Source organism: Caretta caretta, chromosome 8 (assembly GCF_965140235.1).
Source record: "Caretta caretta isolate rCarCar2 chromosome 8, rCarCar1.hap1, whole genome shotgun sequence".
NCBI classification, from domain to species: Eukaryota; Metazoa; Chordata; order Testudines; family Cheloniidae; genus Caretta; species Caretta caretta.
Window position 1 is genome coordinate 89766798 of NC_134213.1, and position 18268 is coordinate 89785065.

An 18268-nucleotide genomic window follows, 5' to 3' on the forward strand; every position below is an offset into this window, starting at 1 on the left:
TTAATACGTGAGGATGAAAGAAGGAAGGTAAAAGCAGGGAAATACACGAGGCCTAATTCTGATCTTACTTTTGCCATTTTTACATTTGTAGCATCAACAACTTCAGTGGAGTTTTGCCTTATTGTCTTACTGCTATTACAGTACAATCTCAAGTTTCAGAGTAGCAGTCATGTTAGTTTATACCCGTAAAAAGAACAGGAGTACTTGTGGTACCTTAGAGACGAACAAATTTATTAGAGCATAAGCTTTCGTGAACTACAGCTCACTTCATCGGATGCATACAGACTCCAACGAGAGACAATCTCAGTTACTCAAATGTCACGAGAGATACTGAGGGCCCAATTCTCCCACCCTTACCCATGCTGAGTAGTAATTTTTTACATGAATTATCCATCCCATTGATTTCAATAAGGTGACTCACTGTGCGGTACTGCCCAATGTAAGATTGGCAGTATCAGGCCCTAATAAGTTTTGATATCGGAGGGAAATTTCCACGCAATTAACAGATATGAGGAGAACATGACCCTGTTTCGGATAATGGCAGTTTCAGATAACTGGAGTTTGGATTGTGCAGATTCTACTGTAATAGCAAATACTCATTTTTTTAAATAAGAAAATAAGAAAAAAGTATACATGTTGGGTTTTGATTATTTCGAGATGTGTGAAACTCACTGAAATAAAGGTGTACATCAAGAAGTTATAAGATTCTTCATAGTATTTTAACACATTCAGGAAACTTTATGATATTTTAGCACATTCTGAACTAAAAATATCTATTAAAAATCATGACACTGAATCTCCAAGAGCTATTCGTGGCTACTGGGTGACTAAACTAAGAAATAGTGTCTAAACTAGACAACGTGCAAAAAAATTGTATTTAACTATGAATCAGTTTGACGCTCAATTAACAGACTTGCTGACTACTAACAATTAATCAGGATAGGATGTTACTGTTCTCCCAACTTTGTAAAAGATTAAAACACAGGGCACTCACCACTGGAGATGGAGAAAGTGCGATGTTGCCTATTGATGCTTTCAATTCATCTACAGTTGCTGCACTTTTAAGAATGTCTTTAGCCTGCAAAGGCTTAATCTTAATGTTAAATTTCTTGTGTGACTCTTCTTCTTCTTCTGATTCGCTTGAGGAATAAAAGTGCTTTCCTTTGGTAGGTAGATCACAGTTAAAGAATGTTTTGTTCTGCTAAGAGGTAGGCTCTTTATACATAGTGGAGGCAAAATACCACCTCCCTCCCCATCCTTTCAAACTCCTAAAGTCAAGTTTTCAAAAAGTGCCTCAGGCCCATGTTCTAAAGTGACATAGGTGCTTAGAAGCCTAAATCCCTCTGATTTTCCAGTAAGATTTAGGTTCCTAAGTCACTTTGGAAAATGGGATTTAGGTGTTTTTGAAAATTTTACCCCAACTGTACATCTGCAAAAATGGGTAACAGAGGTCACACATTTTTGCCAATCCTGTCACTACTATTCCATTTTGTCATATTTGTATATAACAGATACATAATATACATATATACACACACACACACACACACACAATAGCATGGATGTAAATTGCTGACTGCTCATAAAAGTAGGTAAAACTGCACTGTGGGATAGCATTAATTTAGGAGTACTCTTTTTCCACCACTCAGCACTGTACCAGTTTACACTCTATACACGAATACATAACCAGGAAGTTTCAGTGGCAGCAGAAGAGGAAGTTATGAGCCTATTTTCCCACGGTCTACTTACTAAAGGCAGCTCACTGCACAGGCCAGATTCTTGTCTGCAGCGTGGCTGGTTTGTATCGCACCATTGACACAGACGACCTATAAAGTTAGCAAAGCCAGTAAGGGAGATCAACCCAATGCAAAGGGTGTAGTAGCACCAAATCTTACTCCACTAACTTTCCCTGCAACAGGGATAGAGGGTGTGGTTGGAGGAAAGGGGACATACCCACAATATCCCTTCATTGTGCCAATCCTCAGCTGTGTGTTACATCCTGGGATAAGAGAGAGTTCTTCAGTCTGTTCAAACAAAATGCAGAGATCCTGACCAGCAGGAGGAGGATAAAGGGAGAGCACCTGTGAGCTTTAAGCCTCCTTCATATGCACACCTCATACTTGTGCTCTGAGAGCCACAGTGGAGGAGATGGGCCAGTATGTATATATTGTTCTACATTTTGAGAATATCTAAAATGTTATGGCTCCTCTGTACCAAGTAAATAAAATTTATAGCTATCTTAAGGGTTTTCCATGGTGCCTATCACACCCTAGACCAGAGGTGGGCAAACTACAGCCCGCAGGACCACCCTGCCCAGCCCCTGAGCACCCATCCAGGGAAGCTAGCTCCCAGCCCCTCCCCTGCAGGCACACCACCGCACGTGCCCGCCCACCTCCCAGGCTTTCTAATAAGCCTGTCCTGCCGCTGGCATGGTAAGGGGGCAGGGGGAAGGGAGGTTGGATAAGGGGCAGGAGGACCCAGGGGGCAGTCAGGAGACAGGGGGCGGTTGGATGGGGGGAGGTTTGGAGTGGGGCAGTCAGGAGACAGGGAGCAGGGGGGATTGGATAGAGGGTGAGGTCCTGGGGGGTCAGAGGGTGGGGTTCTGGGGGAGGGCAGTTAGGGATGGGGGTCCCAGGAGGGGGCGGTCAGGGGACAAAGAGTGGGGGGCGGGTTGGATGGGTCAGGAGTCCCGGGGGGGGGCTGTCAGGGGGTGGGGGTGTGGATAGGGGTTGGGGCGGTCAGGGGACAAGGAGCAGGGGGATTGGATGGGTCAGAGGTTCTGAGGCGGGCAGTCAGGGGGCGGGAAGTGGGAGGGGTCTGATGGGGTCGGGGGCCAGGCTGTTTGTGACGGCACAGCCTTCCCTCCCCGGTCCTCCATACCATTTCGCAACCTCGATGTGGCCCTCAGGCCAAAAAGTTTGCCCACCCCTGCCCTAGACAAATGTATTTTAAATAAAATATATATCTACACTTTCAAAGCCTCTTACACATCACTGTATATGCATGGTGATTTTCAAAAGGCAAATTCATTTCTGCTTAGATTTGCTTTTACAAAAACAAGATATCTCCTCTTGCTCCTGCTTACATTCATTTAAATGGATGAAAGGAACAGTGTCAACAATTACACAGCGATTAGATCAGCATAAACAAGCTTGAGATTAAATACAATACTTTGCACATTTCTATATTAACTTCTATATTAACTATTATAAACACTCAGTGTCACTAGTTCGTTGAGAAGTAAAATAGTAGCACCCCCATTTTATAGATGGAGAAACTAAAGAACAGTTAGGTGACTTGCCCAAGTGAGTCTATGGCAGTGCTGAAAACAGGATTGAGAATCTAGAGATCTGGGTTCTGACCATTAGATGAGGATTCCTACTTTTCAAGACTCATAAATGTAACATTTGTTCAGCTCCTCTAGTTTTAATTCTCTCTTACAAGGCCAAAGGCGTTCTGCAGAGAGATGGAAACTGCTTCTTTCCTCCAGTGAATGAACACACTGCTTCTGCAACCCTTCTAGTTTCTGCCAACCCAGAGAAAAGGGCTAGAAATCTGCTTTGATTCACTGTAAGCATTATAATCACATCTGTTTTAGTGGCATGCACTGAACGTAATTATTTCTCAGTGTGCTTCCTATCCACTTACTCCTTTCTGTTAATTTCTTATGAATAAAACAAGGCAGTTCTGTATCAGGTGAATCTCCACTGGGCTTCACTTTTAGCTGAGGAATAATAGTGTACAGAAAAATAAGGGAAAAATTTCAGTGACCACTCCATGAACCCATGATCATATTACAGTTTGCAAACTGAGATGTAAGGCTAACAATAAAGGATATAGCCTGGTTCTTCTGGTCTGATGCTGTATCCCTCTTCATCAAGTTCAGGTGAATTCTGGGTGGGGCATAAACAAAGCAAAGTAATTAAGTTCTTGTTAAACATTTCACTGAAGAGCAACTTAAGCTATTTCTTCTATCAGGAGGATATGTCAAAGGAAACGCTGGACTGATTAAATAGTGAGCTTTACCCAAAATTAGAAAAAAGTAGAGCAAGCTGAAGAGAAGCCTTTGTTTATAGGAGGCTTAACATGGCTGCAGCTGCACTGGTTAATATCTATAAACTACCCTACCATGACAAGGTAAGTGATATTGTTGTTAACTCTGGCAGTGTCAATCAAGTCCACTGCACAGAGCTGACCTGGCAAGTGTAAGGGTTTGGAGAAAAAAGAAAGGCAGGATTGTAGGAATTGCACAGGATTTTAACAGTCTCTGCTGGGTTGCTGCAGAAACCACTGCAACTATGGTCCACAGAATTAGGCAGGTAAAAAGTGCTGGGAAGAGGGATGGAAACAATGGAAGGCAGGCACCAAAAATAAGAAGCCATGTAGTACAGAAACACAATCATTCTAGGGCCCATACGCTCCAGAAGAGCATTCGACCCTGCAGGCCTTTGAGCCTGTGGAACAGGCTATAGAATCAGATCCATAGGCAGTTAAGGCAAAAGTCATCAGTGCTGCATTTAACATAGTTTTGAACCATTAGCTTCTTGGCAGGTAAATGCTCTCAATGTTCAACTGAAATTTTTTTTTCCAATTAACTCTGACATATTCCATATTGATGGTATAATCAGTCTCAAATAGACCTTTCCTTATTACTCAGGGTAATTGGTACTTAATGGGTAATTTGAGCTACCCAGTATCTAGATAATTTTACACAATCTAATTAACATGCGGATATAAAATATATTTCAGAGTAAGGTTAGGTTTCAACTACACATTTGCAGGGTGATAAAATAGCTGAATTCATTTTTTTTCTCCACAGTGATGTCGTTCTTACAATTGCCAATTCTGATTCAACAGTAAGATTTACTCCATCACTTAAATAGGCACACAGCATGAAAAAATGGATTAGTTCCCTCATATCAATTTTTGTGGTTTTACAATTCCATTTTTCTATTTTTATTGCAGGTTTTTCTCTCACCCCTGTTGCTGCACGATACACAAACAGGGAAACGACCTATAGTTAAATTGACTGCACATGAAGCACTGTCAAAGTCACGTCAACAAACAAAAAACTGGAGATAATATTGTTTTCATTAATCACTGCCGGTTTCCAGTAATCTTAGGTGTAACTCGTAACAACAGGCAAAAAATTTCTGAGGGAAGTGTGCCTTGCAACATGACATCCCTCGCACCCTCAGCTTGCTCTAGGAACAGTCGTTTCCACATAACAAAGTATGTGGAAAGGAAAACGGAGTCTTTGCCTGAAATACATGGTAACATTTGAACCAGGCTGGAGTTGTGAATACTCCAGGATGTGATCTTCATTCTGAAGTGGAGAGAGTGAAATGAAGATGAGGATTCTGTATATGAAGCAAACACACTTGGATCAGTGAAAACAATCAAGTCTACCAGACTGACATAATCCTGCAGCATATGAAGGGTTAGGAATTTCCCATCACATAGCACTGACATCTATTAAAAACGGAGGGAGGGGATCATCCAGATACTTACGTATCTTTCCCAGTCAATCTCTGCATAAAATCCATTTGGAGCTCCATTACTTTTCTTCTGTAATACATTTGAGAACAAATTTACAAATTTTAAATTGAAGAGCTAAGAATCACACAATGTCTATCTGGAGCAAACTACTGAAATCTGTCACAGAATGGCCAGAATAGAAACCCTCTAAAGAAACTGGTCAGTACGGTCAGATGATTGTGATGTCCCTAAGCAGCTATTTCATACAAACAATACAAATTTTAAAATCATGTAAGAGACTGATTTTTGGTTATAAATAGGGCAATTCAAAATCCATAGCCCACCAAATAAATGATACTTTGCATTTCTGTAGAATCTTCCACATCCCTATTTCAGTGCACTTTATAAACAACCATTCATTGAAATCCCCACCACCCTGTGAGGAAGGGAAGCAAAATTATGAATTCATTGTGCTGTGCTGAGACACTTCAGTACATTTATAGTGCTATAGGTTCATCACCACCAAGTATTGGACAGATTTCCACAACACCTTCACTTATTGAGTACACATAGCTTTCTTCAGGTTGTAATGGAGGTAGCTGTGGGGTTACATATATGTATGTGTACATGTAGAAAGCCTGGTCATAAGTAGTGTTTTATACAATGAGCCGCCTTGCTTAGTCATCATCCACTGCTTTAGTCTTTTCTGGAAAAAGAAATCATGATACGCTAACAGGTGTTATCGGTTTCTGCAGAAAGCAATGTTGCTTTCTTATAGGCAGTAAACTGTATTCATTGCAGAAATGGTGCCAAATGGTGCAGCAAAAGTGACTAATTGTCCACCTGAGGTGTGTGCTGAAAGTCTAAAGAGGCTCAGATTGATCTAGGGTCAAACTCTGCTATTATTTACCACACACACCCCCACAAACCCCACCCGGGGTGAAAATGGCTCTCTTGTCAATATCCGTTAATTAGCAAAAGCAAAAACCGATAGCTGGGCAGAGTTCTGTCCTTAGCTTGAGAACTTGTACTCTCAATGTAAATTTTAATTGCGAAGTTATAAAACGTTTACCCAAAGAAGTTTATAAAAGAAACACTAATGCACCTTTCCACAGAGGGGCACAGATGAAGACCACTATAATGTTCAGACAGGAATTGCACTGCATTACTGATGTCACTATGGTTAGGTTCATCTTAAAGCAAAGTCTGTTCACCACACAATAAAACGTGTCAATGAAGTCTCTACAATTAAAATGTACTATATGTGCAGCAATCTCTTTTCAAATCAACAAGCTGTTTACCAGTCTGAGAGACGTCAAACTAACCACACTTATGCATGCTAAACATGTCAGGCTACTCTTAAGGCACTAAATAGGTTTAAACAATCCTCTAATTTATATACTTAATATAGGCCCAGTTTTCAAACTCAGGCAACTAAATTAGACAGCACCCAGAATGGAACTGGGTTAACAGTAGCACCAGGGCACTCAAATACCCAAATTTAAGGGCCCAATCCAACCTCCACTCAAATAGTGGAAAGACTCCCATTGATTTTAGTTGGAGCTGGATCAGGCCACAAATCACCTAGAGGCTTGTCTACATGAACATTTAGTTCACAGCAAGCTGCTGTGTGTGACGCTCCCCTGCACTAGCCTCCTGCAAACCAGCTGAGGCACATTAACAGTTCTCTAATGCCTTTTGCACTAACCCCCTTTGAAACAGGACTAATCAAAGCACATCAACAAACTATTAATGTGTCCAGAGGGTCAATGCAGATAGTTAGTCCATGGCAGGCCGGCAGGGCGGGGGTGGGGGGGGGTAGAGTCACACCCCAACTTGGTGCAAACTGCTCATGTAGACAAGCCCTAAGTCCTTCTGTTTTTATACCATGCTCATCGCTATAGTATCAAAGCACCTAAATTCAGAACTGAGTACCTTATTTTAGAGGCCAAATACAAACTGAGCTTTGAATGTGCTCTGCATAGTTAATCTTAACATTTTTAGTAGTAAATTTGTCTTTATAGCTAACATATCAGAATTCTCTCACTATATAGGAGTCTGAAAGGTATTTTTCCTAATTTCTTCAACAATTTTTAAAACATGTTTTACTCACTGTTTTTATAACCCTTTGGAAGCTTTAAACTGAAATCGGTTTCCTTACCGAAATTTTTTTTCCTCCTTCACGTGCACACTCTGGTTTGTTATTGAAGGGTGGCTCATGAGGATGAGGACTGGGAAGCTGGAATGGATTTTGGTTTTGTAGAAAAAGTGTTAAAGTATTGGGAGGGTTTTAAACATACAAAGAATGACATGGCGTTAGTAAACATACTATACAGTGTAAAAAAGAGGGTTGGCCAAATTTGGTTCCTTTAAATGTAAAGGAAACATTGGGACTCATACCAGGGCTCTATTCACCAGACAATAGGGTTGGCGGATATTGGGCTACAGAGGCTTCATGGTATTTCGTATCTCAAGGACGCATCAGATCGTATTCCTGGTTCAGCAAGCACTTAAAGGGCCTGATTCCACAGGATTAGCCCCTGAATTTGTAAAATGAGCAGGAAGAACCAGGTAGCGTATCAGGAGCGCTCACACTTTTCATAATGTGTACTCCTTCTTCATAAACATCCCTTTTTGACTGTCTCATGGACACCTCTGCTCTACTTGATCCACAGACTACCTTCTTTCCCATTCACAACCATATCACTCCTGTGGCAACTACAGCAGTTGCTTGCATGGAAAGGTCATATTAGGAAGGGATTTACTACACTATGTCTGTCTATTAATGCATGTTAGCAGCTGGAAATGGGGAAGGGGATGTCAGCACCATCTGGCCACCCAACTGTTCACGGACCACAACTCGAGAACTTCTGCTCTATAAAAAAGGATCAGCACATGCCAACAACTGATAGTCAGAATGGTCGGGATTCTGTAGTTTGGGATTTCAAGACCGTACCGTGAAGACAGCTACTGTAGGAGGTTACACCAAGGGTTAGATTCACAACAGGATTTACGTGAATAACTGTCACTTTAGGTGCCTAAGTTCCAGCATCAGGTCTCACTTGGATTCACAATATGCCCACTCAGCTTCCGTCAAACCCTGTAGCCTCCTAAACTTGCTTGGTGTTTAAGTTTTCGCCGTAAAAATTCCCAAGGTGCTAGGGTTACCACGTCTCTGGTTTTTGACTGGAACACCTGGTCAAAAAGAGACCCTGGTGGCTCTGGTCAGCACCACTGACCGGGCCATTAAAAGTCCAGTTGGTGGCACAGGCAGGCTTCCTACCCAGATCTGCGCAGCCCTGCGCAGACATGCCGGCCGCTTCCCAGGAGCCGCCTGAGGTAAACGCCGCCTGGAGCCCACACCCCCAGCCCCCTGCCCCAGCCCTGAGCCCCCTGCCACACTGCCTGCACCCCCAGCCGCAACCCAAATCCCACATCCCACACACACACTCCAAATCCCTCTGCCCCAGTCCAGAGCTCCCTTCTACACCCCCAAGCACCTCATCCCCAGCTCCACCCTGGAGCCTGCACCTGCAGCCCACACCCCAATCCCCTGCCCCAGCCCAGTGAAAATGAGCGAGTGGACGAGGGTGGGGGAGAGCAAGCGACAGAGGGAAAGGGGACAGAGTGAGTGGGGGAGGGCTGCGGGGCAGGGGCGGAGCCTCAGGGTAGGGGGTGGGGTTTTCTGCGATTAGAAAGTTGGCGGCCCTACTAGGTGCCTATGTTTCTGCCTCTGCACATGTACTCTCTCTAGGTCCCAATGTGATGCACAAACCAGGAGAAGATAGGTGTTCCTTTGCCTAACTCACTTGCAGGACCCAATCCACTAGGAGTGTTCAGAGGCTGCTTATCAGAGAGCTCATGCAAAATGGCTGGGGGCAGGGAAAGAGGGAGAAGAAGGACCGTGCTTATAAGTTTTAGCCCAATCATTAGTTTATAAACTTGCAGAGGCAGATTAGGGGTTTGTGGGGCCCTGGGCCACAGCAAGTGGGGAGCCCCTCCTCACCCCTTTTGCCTGCAGTCCCCCCAGCTGCCCCCCAGCACTCCTGCCAGGGAAATGGGATCAGGGTATGGGGGTTTGCCCTGCCCCGCCCCCAGCCCAACACTCCTTCTGGGGAGTGGGGTCGCAGGCTTCCCCTGCTCCCTTGCAGGAGCGCTGGCTAGGCGGAGCAGGACGGGGCGTGGGGTTGCTCATTTTGGGGGGGAACCCTGGGCACAGGCCCTCCTGGTCCTGCAGCTAATCCGCCACTGCAAACCTGGGGTGTGTGAGATCACTGGTTCAAGTCTCCCTTCCACCTGAGGGGGAGAACGGATTTGAACAGGGATCTGCCACCTCTCAGGTGAGTGTCCTGTGGATTATGTGGGGCTCCCTCAGTCTCTTACGTTGAAGCCATTCCACTGTGGATAAATAAGTAAAGAGTCATTGGACTGGGGGACTTGATCCAGGGTGAGGGCTCTAATCAGGAGGCTACAGAGTCATTTTCATGCTTGCTCTCTCAATCTCTCTCTAGCTCAATGACTTGTTATTATTGACAATAAAACTGCTAACAGTTTGCTATTGAAGAGTGCATGTAGTACTAGATCTAACAACAAAATTTGCTACTTCTGCTACTCTTTAGCATCAATAACAAAAAAAAGCCATGATGTGGTCTGACAAGCTACCCACAACTTTGGCACCCAATCCTGCTATCACTGAAATCAACAGTAGTTTTGTCATTGGTTTCAGAAGGTCTTTAATCTGTTAGGTAACTCTTCATTCTTAGACTCCGTATACAGGGGGTATCCACCTTACACTTTTTTCTTGCTTCAAGAAGCGCAGTGTGGTTATGTCTGTATACGTGACACAAAGATTAACAGAATTCCCCCACATATCGTGATCTTTGGGTAAGTATGTCACATTTACAGGAGGCCTAAGAAATTGCAGATGGAGAAAAGGAAAGTAGCACTGCATTTGAAACATGAGGAGTACTGCACACAGAGAAGAGATAAGGCAAATACCTGACTGCAGCTGACATAGAAAAAACAGAAGAAACAGAGTTTGAGAGTAGCAGAACAGAAAGAAGAGGACAGGAGGAAGAGTCCAAGGGCAGACAGGAAAGGAACAGAAGAGGAGAAGTAGAGGTTGAAGACCAGGGAAGACAGATTTGTACATTCCACAGTTTCATGTAATCTGCAAATCTACATTTTTCTTTTCTTTCTGATGAATAGAGCCTTGATTAAAGTGTTACCCAAAGTTTAGTATTCTGAACTTCATTTCTTGACATTTCTTAAGAATTAACGACAAAGGGCTCTATGAGTGCAGGGTTATCACGAAGCTAAGGATCTTGGGTCAGATGACAAAGACTTGTGCCTCTTAAAGCAGTAATTAAGCATTCGAATTTTTGTGTGATTTTACGGGAGACACATATAATGTTTTTAATGACTGGTTTAGTTTCCACTCCAGAGCTCTGAGTATGATGCAGAGTAACTACAAACAGTTTCCCAGCTGCACCAGTTTTCCTTCTGAATACGTTCCTGATTTTTATTTGAGGCATGAGCTTTTTAAATCTGAGTACCAAATCTCTTTAAAAAACAAATTACAGTAAAATCAATGTCTGAACCCAACATACTTCTTTGCAAACTTGAAATTTAGGAATCAAGACCCCTCTAAAGTCCAATTTTAGTAGGGACATTCATTCCTAAAACCATAAGTTAAAGCAGCCATAATTTAAAAGTAACCACTCTCCTATTTTCAATTTAATATAGAAAACAAAAATTGCACAGAAAATAGTCAAACTTGTCACATTTCTCTTCATAACCTTTCAGATTACTAATCCATTGTGCAGAAAATGCTGTACAACATTTTCCCATAAAAAGTAAACATTCATAATAAAAAGGCAGCTTTCAAATTCTTGATTTTAGTTAACATTACCTTTGAACTATTTTTATACAGGATTTATAAAGTGGCTGTATGTACAACAGAGATGATTTTGGCACTGCAACTATATTGACTGCTTATTTTTGACAAATAAATAATCTTCCCAGACTGAATTCCTCTGATTTAAACAAACAGCTCTCTCATAAAGAGAATTTTTAATGTATTTACTACATTAAATGGAAATAGAGAGAAAGTGTAAGACCTTCCTTATGCTGATTTGCAGAGGACAATGCTTTTCGACAGACACAGACTGAATGCCATTAAGAATAATTTTATAAGAAGAGTTTAGTACTTACAATTCCATCCCTGTCTGGTGATCCTCTACAACAAAGATAAAATACATATTAGTCAAAAAACAGTCTAATTCAGCCTTTTCTGTTTAACCTTTGTAAACAATTTTCTCAGCTAATTCACACGAGCTGTGGTTTTTATGGTCAGCTATTGTCACCCACCTTCCAATTGCTGATAAGAACCACAGGAATGCTGTGGTGGTAACATTTTCAAAGGTCTTAATATCTCTTTCATGGGATTTGTACACCGTACCCTTCTGATGGAGAAATGTGGACTTCTGTTTTCAGTGTTTGTTCTTTACATTCACATTCTGATATTCATTTCTCCCAAAACAATCTCAAACCTTATGTGAGACGTGTTGTATGTTCTTTTAGAAGACACAGTAGAAATAGAAAATACATTGACAATTTAGGGCCCAATCCTGCAAATACTTTCTACTGGACAGAGTCCTTTCTTCTGAGGAATAGTAGTAGCAGCTGCACTGAAGTCAGCAGGACTAGTTACCATATAAAGGACTATGCTTAAGAGTGTTTGCAGAACTGGGCCTTAAGCTGTAGCAAGCATGGAACAGCTAGAGATATGGCAGTCATGTTTATTTAGCATTATATAAATATGATAAAGTGTTGAGTGAAATGATAAGTAATTATTAAATCCAGCCCCCACTCTTCCCTCTCCCACGCCCTCCACATCCTTCCGTCTCATCTAGTGCTACAGATGTTCCAAAGACTGATGGTCAAGACTTATGACATTGTACAAACTCTACAGGCAGCTACTGCCAACTCAAGTATAATTAAACACACCAATGTCCTTCATTGAACCACTCTATAATGATTGTGTATTTGCCTTTTCTTAGTCTACGATTTAATATTTAAATCTTACTCATTACATGAGGTTCCCAAAATATTTTTCTAAAGCAGCAGATGTAATATAAGATTCCATATTCCACACATGTTCCTTAAGCTTAGTGATTTTGGTTTTGGGTAGGGAATATTTAGACTCCCTAGAACCACATGTTTGAATCCCGGCAGAGATGGCTCAATTCTTCCTCCTTCCGAGGTATTAGTGGACTGCATATTGTGTGCTTGTGCCCAGGTTACCAAGCAATCCAGATCTGTCTGTATCAGTGACCTGTCCTCTTCATTATTTACCACTCCAACTTCTGTGTCAACTGCAAACTTTATCAGTCATGACTTTAGGTTTTCTTCCATGTCGTTGATAAAAATGTTAAATACTGTAGGACCAAGAACCAATCCCTGAAGGACTTCACTAGAAACACACACATTTGATGATGATTCCCCACTTACAACAAATTTGACTTTCAAATTAGCTCAGGATGATTAACACTATGCATATCAATATTAGACAAGTAGCTTATTTTATCAACTAAGTAAGTAACTTTAGAGTTTTTTCCTGGTCTCAGAATTCCCTCTAATTCAATTTCCCTTCACTCATTCAAGCAAATGTTCCCATCTGCTGTAGGTTTTTCATCTGCTCTCTTGATCTGGGCTGGTTTCCAAAGATCTCTGACCTGATGGCCTCAAAGGCACCCCATTGGATTCCTGGGTCTGCGACCATCTCCTTTGCATTCTCTGCTTTAGCTTAAAACTCTTGAATGTGGAGGCTTTGCAAATTCCTCTGAATTACATCTGTGCTATTTCAGAACTCCTCTTCTCCAGGAATTTACTTGTCCCATTCATATTAATTCTGGACCTCTATGTAAGCTCACTGTGCATCAGTACCTTTGCTGGATGCTGAGACAGATATGGCAATTTTCTGCAGTATCCTTGAAAACTCTTATTGTATAAAACAAATTTAATTGTGGGTCAGGATTGTATGTAGTCTCTCTAGGGGGTAGATGAGATCAATGACAAAACTGGGAGTTCAAAAGACTATATTGAAAATGTGCCAGACAAGTATAGACTTTTGGGACAATAAGTGTTAAGTGGATTTCCTGGGGAATCCCTAGGGAGAGGTTAATGAAAATTACCTAACTATGGGTTATGCGAAAACCCAGCCTTCTGAAGCTATGCTCTGAGGAGAGGCTCTTTGTCTGCTGATAATCCGATAAACCTAATCTGTATAAAGAAACGGTTGCTCTTCCCAGCCTTTGTTCTGATACGAACAAAGTATCAAGATACAAACTTGTAGTTATGGGGAAAAATCCAGTGGTGGTTTTTGGAGGACTGAAAACTACGAGAGGTTGGGGTGACTTCTGCTAAGCTTTTTAGCAGGCATGTAGGTTCTTTTATTGTTTTAATATATTTTCTCTGTAATGTTTTTACCTTAAAAATAAATGTGCTTGCTTAGAAGGAGCTGTGTGGCAACTTACAACTGCAGGCAATAGATCAGTCTAGCCTTCAGAGAAAGCAAAGCACAGGCACCGTTCTGTTTAGTGCAGTCCAGGGAGCTGTGTAGTCTTAAAACGTCTGGTGAGGAGGGAGTGAGACCTGGGTCCGCCCCCAAGAGAGGTGATGGCTGGGGGCTGGAAATCTGTAAGTAGGTGCCATTCAGGGACCACGAAGGGGGAAAACACAAATGCAATTATCCTGAAACTGTGACAGCTGCATCATGACTGATTGCTGACATGCCCATAGGTGTTCTTGGGATGTGGCTATGGTAAGAGAATCAGTGCCGTTGCTGCAGCTTCTTCCAATGGACAACTCCTGTATGTTCTTCCAAATTACATCTCTTCCTGCCTAATGTAGCCAATTATTTTATTTTATTATTTATTTGTGTGATGTTATGATTAACATGTTATATTACATATATTTATTGTATGTTAATTAGAGTTAATTTGAAGGATTATAAAGTATACGATGGTTCCTCTAAATACTGATCAAAGTATCAGACATGAGTAAGACAAGCTGAAATGCAAGAACCTGTAGGTTGAGGCCTGCAAGACTTTAGCTTAGCTATTTTGGGCCTTGGAGACAAGAAATGATGACAAGTGACCAGAAAATAACCAGATGCTCTAGGATTATGAGAAAAGAGGTACCAACTGGTAAGATTGCAAAAAATTACCCAGAAGATTAATATTAGATCATAAAAATACTGTAAAGGTGCATCTGTCTCCAACATGTGTCTTAACCACAGAATACAGGTTGTGTGTCAATGCTAATGAGAATAAAGGGAATTTACACAGCCTATAAAAATTGGGGTCCCTTAAGATTCCAGGGACACAAACCAATAAGAGAAAAGAGGGTTGGTGCTTTTTTGGACATGCGCAGAATGAAGGTATAGACAGAATCACACTATAAAAAGGGGATGCCCAGGACAGGGAGCTCAGTTTTCCTATGAGAGACTCCAGCAGGAACCATCCCTCTACTCATGATCAAGCCATGAGAGACCCATCAGACCCTAACACTGTTGTTAAGGATGCGAGTATAAACATATTTGTAAATTGGGCATAGGTCTGTATAGAATTTCTGTATACTTAGCTGATCATAACTTTAATGAAACTTGTAAAACAGTCTAGACCTTGTACTTGTGAATGTATGTGTGGTCACTATTTTGGTCTTTATGTGTTCCTAGAGAGACTAACTCTGGAGCAAGGAGCACTCTGTTAAACTTGAAACTGTAGCCGCCAGAGCCGAACCCACAGTGGTGTAATACAACATTACAAAATTCACTTTCAATAAAATAATTGGCGACACCAACGGCAGCATTCAATGTTAATACAGCCAATAGATTCCTGTCTCCCTTCTGCCCTCAGCTTAAAATATTGCAATCTGTTCAGTTTCCTCTCCACACCTCTACTTTATTGAGTTTGTTCTTTTTTTATGGCTTCATTCCCTTTTGGAAACTTTGGAGTTGATTGACATCTCCACTTTCCTCCTTATTTCAGCATATGCAGCCACCGTCAAGCCACCTGCTCTTTGTCCCCGGTGCACTGTTACATGTCCTCATGCAGACTGAACTAATTATCAGTTCGCAATCCACACTTAAATTTAAGAAATGTTAACAAGATTCTTTTATAATAAATCCAGCTATAAATATAAATTTCATTCTATTAATCCTTGATTATAATTACAGAGAAAACTAGCACGATAAAGCAAATTGGATTACTAAAGCACTGCTGAACTTAGTTAATACTAAAGTTGCCTATTTTGAGTTGGCATCTTCATCCAAGTTTTCACTGACTTTGCTTGAGTTGTTCAAACCCAAAGCCCATGGCTGATTCTGTATGTTTTCAAAGTAGTTTCAGACATAATTAGACTCTTCAGAGCCTCTTCAGACGGAGAGACTCAACCTGTTAGTTAATGTCTGTAAGGAATACTTGATCTCACTACTGACTCTGTCGTTGTTTTTTATTCAGGAGCTCAGACACTATGGTGATGGGCACTAATGTAAGACCCTAGCTAGATAGATTGAGTTTGGGTCTTCAAATATGACAGTCCTTAATAGTGAGTATATGACTAAGTACAGAAGGCCTGTTACTGACTCTATAAATAGAGAGCCCTTCTCCTTGCCTTAAAATTTCTGTCAAACTGTTATGTTTTTCTGTAACAGCTACCAGTGCACAAGTAGAAGTAGAGAATGTACCATAGTGTCTAGAACTGCATGAGTGTGACAGGCTGGACTAGGCCCAAAGGCCCCTTGCTGGAGGCCTCAGGGTTCTGTCACACCCATCCCAGGAAAGGAGCAGTGGAGAGGTCCTCCAAGCAGGCTAGAGCGGCTGCAGAGGAAGCAGCCAATCAGGGCCCAGGAAGGCCATATAAAAGGAGCTGCAAAACAGAGCAGCAGTTAGTTGCTGCATGGAGCAGGAGAAGAATGGACTGCAGGCCTGGCTGCCTGGAACAGCAGCAGGACTATGGACAACTAACGCTGCTGGCAGGGACTGGGGGACCAAGAGGCTCCTGGCTGGTTGCTAGGGATTGAGTAAGGACTAAGCCTGGGAAGGGCTACAGAAAGATAGTGTCTCCAGGAAGCCCTGGGGATACAGCCCTATATCAGGGGTGGACTACTTAAAGACTAAAGCCCAAGGAGGGCTAGAGAGAGAAACCACCACAGGGGTACTGAGATAGGCCCCTGTGGACTATTTTACACTCCAGAAGGAGTTTGTGCTGGCTAATGTTTAGACAGTGTGACTCGGCCGGAGGGCTGAGTCACTGAAAACCCACCTGAGAACCACCGAAAGGGGTCTCCAGACTAAAAGAACGCAGACATGCCCAATCAGAAGGGGGCACTTGTGAGAGATGGGTGCCAGGCCCGTTACAATGAGCCCGACAAATAAGTGTCTTCCACTCCCATGCTATGCTGTCTCTGCACTGTGAGCCAAAAAAACACTCATTACTCTTACGATAAGCATGTTTTTTAAAAAAATTCCAATCATAGAATATCAGGGTTGGAAGGGACCTCAAGAGGTCATCTAGTCCAACCCCCTGCTCAAAGCAGGACCAATCCCCAACTAAACCATCCCAGCCAGGGCTTTGTCAAGCCTGACCTTAAAAACTTCTAAGGAAGGAGATTCCACCACCTCCCTAGGTAACGCATTCCAGTGTTTCACCACCCTCCTAGTGAAAAAGATTTTCCTAATATCCAACCTAAACCTCCCCCACTGCAACTTGAGACCATTACTCCTTGTTCTGTCATCAGCTACCACTGAGAACAGTCTAGATCCATCCTCTTTAGAATCCCCTTTCAGGTAGTTGAAAGCAGCTATCAAATCCCCCCCTCATTCTTCTCTTCTACAGACTAAACAATCCCAGTTCCCTCAACCTCTCCTCATAAGTCATGTGTTCCAGTCCCCTGATAATTTTTGTTGCCCTCTGCTGGACTCTTTCCAATTTTTCCACATCCTTGTTGTAGTGTGGGGACCAAAACTGGACACAATACTCCAGATGAAGCCTCACCAATGTCGAATAGAGGAGAACGATCACATCCCTCGATCTGCTGGCAATGCCCCTACTTATACATCCCAAAATGCCATTGGCCTTCTTGGCAACAAGGGCACACTGTTGACTCATATCCAGCTTCTCGTCCACTGTAACCCTAGGTCCTTTTCTGCAGAACTGCTGCCGAGCCATTCGGTCCCTAGTCTGTAGCAGTGCATGGGATTCTTCCGTCCTAAGTGCAGGACTCCGGACTTGTCCTTGTTGAACCTCATCAGATTTCTTTTGGCCCAATCCTCTAATTTGTCTAGGGCCCTCTGTATCCTATCCCTACCCTCCAGCGTATCTACCTCTCCTCCCAGTTTAGTGTCATCTGCAAACTTGCTGAGGGTGCAATCCACACCATCCTCCAGATAATTAATGAAGATATTGAACAAAACTGGCCCGAGGACTGACCCTTGGGGCACTCCACTTGATACCAGCTGCCAACTAAACATGGAGCCATTGATCACTACCCGTTGAGCCTGACAATCTAGCCAGCTTTCTATCCACCTTATAGTCCATTCATCCAGCCCATACTTCTTTAACTTGCTGGCAAGAATACTGTGGGAGACCGTGCCAAAAGCTTTGCTAAAGTCAAGGAACAAGATGTTCACTGCTTTCCCCTCATCCACAGAGCCAGTTATCTCATCATAGAAGGCAATTTGATTAGTCAGGCATGACTTGCCTTTGGTGAATCCATGCTGACTGT

At 42.5% G+C, this 18268-nt stretch overlaps 1 protein-coding gene across 16 annotated transcripts in view; it reads right to left on the reverse strand.

The window, feature by feature from the left end:
* SGIP1 (SH3GL interacting endocytic adaptor 1) overlaps positions 1 to 18268 on the reverse strand; it is a 169861-nt gene that overhangs the window by 87984 nt on the left and 63609 nt on the right. For 10 of the 16 annotated variants that reach the window (XM_075131765.1, XM_075131763.1, XM_075131764.1 and 7 more), the window contains 5 exons: positions 11692 to 11716; positions 7640 to 7717; positions 5512 to 5568; positions 3839 to 3893; positions 995 to 1170 (listed from right to left, as the gene is read on the reverse strand). In XM_075131765.1, the coding sequence (XP_074987866.1) occupies positions 995 to 1170; positions 3839 to 3893; positions 5512 to 5568; positions 7640 to 7717; positions 11692 to 11716 (391 nt within the window). The remainder of the gene's footprint in view (positions 1 to 994; positions 1171 to 3838; positions 3894 to 5511; positions 5569 to 7639; positions 7718 to 11691; positions 11717 to 18268) is intronic. The other 6 variants (XM_075131768.1, XM_075131778.1, XM_075131774.1 and 3 more) reach the window with 1 other exon arrangement.